Source organism: Lytechinus pictus, chromosome 10 (genome assembly GCF_037042905.1).
Source record: "Lytechinus pictus isolate F3 Inbred chromosome 10, Lp3.0, whole genome shotgun sequence".
Classification (NCBI taxonomy): domain Eukaryota; kingdom Metazoa; phylum Echinodermata; class Echinoidea; order Temnopleuroida; family Toxopneustidae; genus Lytechinus; species Lytechinus pictus.
This window is the reverse complement of record NC_087254.1, coordinates 3,743,930-3,751,257: the sequence shown is the minus strand read 5'-3', so window position 1 is coordinate 3,751,257 and position 7,328 is coordinate 3,743,930. Positions and strand designations below refer to the sequence as shown.

Sequence of the window (7,328 nt, the reverse complement as noted above, 5' to 3'; positions counted from 1 at the left end):
GATCTGAAGAAGAGGATGAGCTCAAAAGAAAGAAGGAAGAAAGTCAAGAGAGAAAGAGAAAGGGCGATAGTAAATAGAGGCCATTTGCTCGTTGCCGTTTTTACTCATGTGACAAATCACACAGAAAGTTATAAGTTTTTTTTTTTCAATTATATATATATTTTTTTTTTTTTTGGGGGGGGGGGCAGTTGCAAGATGGGAGAGGAATGAAGTTGATATATTGCATAAATTGTGTCAAATTTGAAATGCTGTTATTGAGTCAGATTGGGTAAAGTGGTAATTAAAATAAGAGCTTATTTCAGACGGGGGGATCCTTGTTTGCCAACAACCCCCCCCCCAAAAAAAAAAAAAAAAAACGCAAATTACTTAATTGATAAATAAAAAAGAAGTAAAAAATGATGTTTAAAAAGTATTTATTATATATATATATTGTTCTGTATTAAAAACGTCATTAATTAACTGTCAATTTTTCAAATCGGAATAAAAAAAATTGTTACATATTATTGAATCAGATACTTATCCTGTTAAGAATTACAGAAGCTGCCTAAATGACCCGTTTTAGGTCTAATTCAGGGGGGGGGTCCAACCCCCCTCATTTTTTTTCAAAACCGTGTACAAAATGAAAAATGATCATAGGACTGTGTTTTTGCATGGTCAGCCCCCCCCCCCACCCCACTTTGAAAACCGTTCCACGGCCCCTGTTATTCGCCAAAATTTTCAGTTCGCGCTCATATTCCCAATCTTTATAATCCATTATAAAATGTGCTCAAACTGTCCAGTTTTAAGGCCGGAATATCAATGTTTTTATCTCGCGCTTAGCGCTCACGCCTATTGATTGGCATTAACCATCTTAATTATGGTCGCTCACGTCTATAGCACTAACCATCCTGATTATGATTAGTGCTAAGAATGACAAATTTTCAGGTCAGAATATAAAAAAAAACCTTTCAGCTCCCGTTTCTTGCTTATGAGCCGCTGCTAACAGTCCTTAATTGGCCTTCATGTCAGTTAAGGCCTATTACAAATTTCGGCTCGCACATGTCGCGCGCATTATTTGTGTACATAGTATGCTTTATGACATTATTGTTCGTAAGAAAAAAAAAAGTTAAGATGCACTGAAATTTCAGCCTTTATTCCAGTTATTTTTAGCCGCCGATCGGGGAAAATGTGGATTAAAATAGTTTTCCGCCTCCCTCCTATGGGGAAAGCTGGATACGCCCCGGGAAGTAACGGAACTGAGGTAAGTTCGGACCTAGCCTGATCATGAACTAGAAAAGCGGCTGCCCCCCCCAAAAAAAAAAAAAAAAAAAACAACAACAACAACAACAAAACCCTGACTACGGGCCTGTATTTTGCGTAAAAATACACATTTCAGCTGCATATTACAGTCAACCATCCTAGATACACACATTGCCATTTAAATTTAAAAAACAGTGTCTAGTAAAAAAAGTACCTTTCTCTTCTATTTTTGATTGTAAAACATAAATAGGCTGGCTAAATAACACTAAGGGGATGTTGCAAGAAAATATGTACAATCAATTACAATTTCAGATGCAAATTAACAAGTGATAGATCAATTTTAACTAAAGCAAATCAACTTAGGTTTGTTGGTGGATGCAAGAAGCAGAACATCAATCAATTGCAACTTTGCAATGAAATGCATGACTTTCAGTTGATTTGGGGACCTGAAGTTTCTTGCCAACATCCAATAAGTCAAGATGGTGTTTTTTTATAAAGAAATGGAGAGGGTATAACAATCACCATATACTCAGGAAGAAGCCATAATGGCCAACATATTCCAACAACCATAACCGTTTTTATTTCACAATGAGACTTGATGTTCAACTGTTCAAGGGGTCGCAACTAGCTTTTGACAATGTCACAAGTTTGAGTTCATATATAATTCATTTCTGCTGAACAATACTTCCATAGTTCCCTTTATATCTATGTGCTCCATCTGCAGACATAGCTTTGTTTTTACGAGAAATATCAACATAACTTCTAGAAATAACTGGGCCTACATCAGCCTCGCCACCAGTCCTCGATATTTCAGAACTTTGCTGAATGTCTTTGAAAACCTGCTCCGAATCTACTTCCGGATTCACATGAAACTGCTGGGGAGTGTCCTTGGGGATGCGAGCAACAGTTCGCTCCTTCTCGTCACCGTCAGGGTCATCAGTATCATCTGACAGTTCGAAGATTTCCTTAAGTCTGTCTTTGTTCAAGTTGAAAGCAAACTTGGTGTCCAACATGGCCGCCATATTGACATGGTCGGTCACCTTCTTTCGCCTTCCCCCGGGGCAGAGATCGGTTACGATGGTGATCTCCCCCTTCTCTTCAAACTCTTTGAGCTTGGTGAACTCTTGTTTGAAGTTATGGATGCTGCCTACGTAGTTGAACTCGACGTCTTCGTAGTAGTGGTGGTTGACATGGTAACCATTTTCTGCCGCGTTGGATGGATAGAAACCATACAGTGTCACGTGATTGCAGAAAGTCTTGGCAATTATGACAGCATTGAAGCCGGTTGTTGCATAACATTTGCAGCATCCATAACATTTGGGGGGGTTCCGCCTCCCTCCTATGAGGGAAAGCTGGATACGCCCCGGGAAGTAACGGAACTGAGGTACGTTCGGACCTAGCCTGATCATGAACTAGAAAAGCGGCTGCCCCCCCCCCCCAAAAAAAAAAAAAAAAAAAAAAACAACAACAACAACAACAAAACCCTGACTACGGGCCTGTATTTTGCGTAAAAATACACATTTCAGCTGCATATTACAGTCAACCATCCTAAATACACACATTGCCATTTAAATTTCAAAAACAGTGTCCAGTAAAAAAAGTACCTTTCTCTTCTATTTTTTATTGTAAAACATAAATAGGCTGGCTAAATAATACTAAGGGGATGTTGCAAGAAAATATGTACAATCAATTACAATTTCAGATGCAAATTAACAAGTGATAGATCAATTTTAACTAAAGCAAATCAACTTAGGTTTGTTGGTGGATGCAAGAAGCAGAACTTCAGTCAATTGCAACTTTGCAATGAAATGCATGACTTTCAGTTGATTTGGGGACCTGAAGTTTCTTGCCAACATCCAATAAGTCAAGATGGTGTTTTTTATAAAGAAATGGAGAGGGTATAACAATCACTATATACTCAGGAAGAAGCCATAATGGCCAACCTATTCCAACAACCATAACCGTTTTTATTTCACAATGAGACTTGATGTTCAACTGTTCAAGGGGTCGCAACTAGCTTTTGACAATGTCACAAGTTTGTGTTCATATATAATTCATTTCTGCTGAACAATACTTCCATAGTTCCCTTTATATCTATGTGCTCCATCTGCAGACATAGCTTTGTCTTTACGAGAAATATCAACATCACTTCTAGAAATAACTGGGCCTACATCAGCCTCGCCATCAGTCCTCGATATTTCAGAACTTTGCTGAATGTCTTTGATAACCTGCTCCGAATCTACTTCCGGATTCACATGAAACTGCTGGGGAGTGTCCTTGGGGATGCGAGCAACAGTTCGCTCCTTCTCGTCACCGTCAGGGTCATCAGTATCATCTGACAGTTCGAAGATTTCCTTAAGTCTGTCTTTGTTCAAGTTGAAAGCAAACTTGGTGTCCAACATGGCCGCCATATTGACATGGTCGGTCACCTTCTTTCGCCTTCCCCCGGGGCAGAGATCGGTTACGATGGTGATCTCCCCCTTCTCTTCAAACTCTTTGAGCTTGGTGAACTCTTGTTTGAAGTTATGGATGCTGCCTACGTAGTCGAACTCGACGTCTTCGTAGTAGTGGTGGTTGACATGGTAACCATTTTCTGCCGCGTTGGATGGATAGAAACCATACAGTGTCACGTGATTGCAGAAAGTCTTGGCAATTATGACAGCATTGAAGCCGGTTGTTGCATAGTGTCTTAGACCATGAAACCTGCATTGAAAATTGAAAAAAAAATAGGAAGCAAACTTAGCAAAGTTTCATAGTAAATTAAGTCAGACAAATTTGATCTAATGAAATTGACTGACCATTAGGAATCCTCAACTTCCCCAATTATGTTACCTCTTCTTTTTTCAAACCATTTTAGTCTTTAACCATTATACAGCATTTTAATTCTATATACACCAAAGTGCATAAGCAGATAATGCAAATGGGACGTATAGTTGCATTTTTTTCTTAAATAGAACAATAAAATGAATTATATTTCGAATTCAAAACTAATGTTTCATCATCGGAGTTTACCACTTTGACCTTCAGAAGTTTAATGACGTAATTTGAATGTTTTTTTCTATTGTACACAGACGTGTTTGACAGCTTCGTATTACATGTCAACTTACTTTTCAACAGACACTGGTCTCCAGCTATAGGCTAACTGGATTGGTAGGTGGTAATAATCCTTAAGAACATGAACCACATCCTTTAGATGAAAGCTACTGTTCCGTTGCAAAGTCGACTTTGAGTACCAGAGGATCGAATCATTCAGGTATCTTAATCTCTCGACATAAGTCCGATGCCAGAATGTGTCTGGAGGCGTTTGTGTGAGGTTATTATGCAAGTAGAACAGTGTCTCGAAGTTCATGATTGTGAGATTGGAGTGCTGACCGACATCGGTGGTATAGTCTTCGATTGGAGCGAGGTTAGCTCGTATTATGAAATCATGTTTATCGATAACTCTTCCGCACCGGGATCCGCTGAGAATCCCGCTGTTGCCGACCACCGCGCAACTGTTGCGGCGATCGAGCGTGGAGACGCGAGGCCAATAGTGGTTGACGGGGCAGTTGATGTCGAAGTACCGTCCCGATGCGACCTCCGTGGCGTAGTTGGCAAGGTTGATGCGTGGATGTGTGTTCTGTGAAAAACTCATCTCGTGAGCGGCGACGTCCTGGTCGTAGATGAGCACGGCTGATCGCCGAAGGTAACACACCGGAAGGTCATCACTGTGTGAGGAGAAAAGCGGATAGACCAATGGCTTACTTAATCCTGCTGGAACCAGTACCAGTTATGTATAATTTGACCGAATATGAATTTTAGAAGACAACACACAGTTGTACGGGGAACCTTTCTCTCTCAAAGGTCACAATGTATCGAGTTCAGTGGCACCAAGGTTGAAGGTATTTCTTCAAATTAAAGGGAACTACAAATGCATATAGGGCTGACAATAAGCCTACCATCAAGGATAAGGATAAACATTTAAAACATACACTTCGGGGTTGATACAGCGACTTCACCGTATAGATAATGTGAATGTTACAAGTAAAGCCAGAGTGTTATTAAAATGGGGGAGCCGAGAGTAATCCAAACTAATAGTTTCCTTTGTGTTTGTAGTGTGTAATGTGATTTTTTTCATCAATTTTTCCATCAAACTTCTACTCTGACCCGGAGAATATGACCGTCATCCCGTAGGTTGTATCAAGAATCCTATACAAACTTGCTCGGGTTCTTTCACCATCCAGAACTCGACAGTTTGTATAAAGAACCTTGAAGGGTAAAAAACGGTTCTCAAGGACTGATCAGAACCATTTCTGTTTTTGTAGAACCTTAAAAGGTTCCAATTATGGAACAAAAAAGGTATTAAAATTGAGAAGAGTGTAGTAACATCAACAGTGTTATGGATAGGAATAGCAAACAAGACATAGTGAGTTGACGTACAGTCGATGTCAAGGATTAGGATGGCATCAAAGATAGGATAGAGTGGTATCTTTTATAGCATTAAGAATAGGATATAGAATGCATATGGTGCTCTGGGAATTAAAGTATATCGTGCTAAGTATAAGAATGCAATAATGAATTATAGTACCTTGTGCAGAAATAATGGCATTCTCTCGTTAGATGTATTTCAGATAGTATGACATAGGTAGCTACCATCCCGGACAGGACAAGACAGACACTGGCGAACACCTTGTTACGAGCCATTGGACCTTGTTGATTCGTTACCACCATTGTGAGATGTTCTTAAACTGGAAAAATAGCGAAAACACGTATATTAGCCTGTATTTTAACAGCAATATTAAAATATGAAATAATTGTGTTTTAAACCGTTCCGAATGGTGAGTAAACTATGATGTGTATTCGCTATTGGTTCCACTGACGAAACGACATTCTGCTAGGTTTTATTAGATCTTCTGTTTTTATTTCATTTCGTTTGTTTCCGTTCCAACAATTGCAAAAGTCATTCTCTGTCGAACATCTTAACATAAACATTTAGGAGGAACTATGTACAGCATCTGAATATAGACAAGATTATGCTGCAGGTTGGTAAAAAGCCGAGTTTGTAGAATGCAGCCTCCAAAATCAATATTCATGATCAAAGTGTAAGCAATATACTAAGGTATATAGGGCAGCAACAGTGCAGAGATGTGGGTAAAATGTTCAATTATGCGCATTAAACGCTCAATTTCATTACATTTTCAATTTTATGTGCAATACAAATTTACCTCTATTTATAGTGACCATTGGAATTCGACGTAGTAGATGTAAATAACCAATGGCAGCATTTCTGGTCTGGGGTAAAAGCTTCTATACCTAGGTGATTATCCGACTTTATACACAGAGTCTATACTGTATCACACAGCATCAACAGTGTTGATAAATAGAAAACTAATCCTATTGCTTGTTATGTACATATTATATACACTTTCTCATGTAACCTGAAATGTATACCTAAGGAGATATTGAATTTGGCTCATATCTTATTATGACATAAAATGGTAATTATCTATCAGAATTTCTAGGTTTGATCATAATCTTTTCCTTTGTGTTCAATATAACCTATAGGCAGCCTTCAATCAGTCTTAACAACATTTCGTTTGTGATATATATACAAGGTGATCATACGTAAAAGTAAATTGAAGCTAATTTATTCTATATTTTACTCTAATAATATAATCATGATAATTGTGGGCTACTCTCCAAAACTAAGGAACTAAAATTGCAATGTATAGAATAAATGTCAGAGTGTCAGGCCATGATGTTAAATCAGGATGAACTGGTACACGCACCAATCGTCGAAATGCTTTAAAAGCAGATCTGCTGAGAAATGTTATTGTACTATACGGATAGTCGACGTTTTGTAATGACGAAAATATCATAATTTAATTCGCAATTGTTGACATACCTGTTCTGCTTATGTAGGTTCCATAACGGACATATTTCCGGATTACAAACATGATGCCTTAATGTAACCAGAATCTAAAACACCTCTGAGTCATTGTGTACAAAATGCACACGAAGTTACCAATTCTTGCGAGAACGTCTCTTCGCTGAACGGTTCTACAGCTCCGCGTTGCACTTGGTAAATATATACTTAAGGTCGTCTGGTT

At 38.6% G+C, this 7,328-nt stretch overlaps 1 protein-coding gene across 2 annotated transcripts; it reads right to left on the bottom strand.

The window, feature by feature from the left end:
• Nucleotides 1-397: 397 nt before the first annotated feature.
• On the bottom strand, nucleotides 398-7,280 carry LOC135155605 (alpha-2,8-sialyltransferase 8F-like). 2 transcript variants are annotated; one of them, XM_064105136.1, is made up of 4 exons: nucleotides 7,124-7,280; nucleotides 5,807-5,966; nucleotides 4,347-4,946; nucleotides 398-3,942 (listed from the first exon to the last, which is right to left on the bottom strand). In XM_064105136.1, the coding sequence occupies exons 2-4, from the start codon at nucleotides 5,947-5,949 to the stop codon at nucleotides 3,294-3,296; spliced, it is 1,392 nt and encodes a 463-aa protein (XP_063961206.1). In that variant the 5' UTR covers nucleotides 5,950-5,966; nucleotides 7,124-7,280; the 3' UTR covers nucleotides 398-3,293. The 2 variants fall into 2 exon arrangements, with proteins under 2 accessions (XP_063961206.1, XP_063961207.1); XM_064105137.1 differs by lacking the exon at nucleotides 7,124-7,280 and adding an exon at nucleotides 6,444-6,513 and having other exon boundaries at nucleotides 404-3,942.
• Nucleotides 7,281-7,328: the final 48 nt, after the last annotated feature.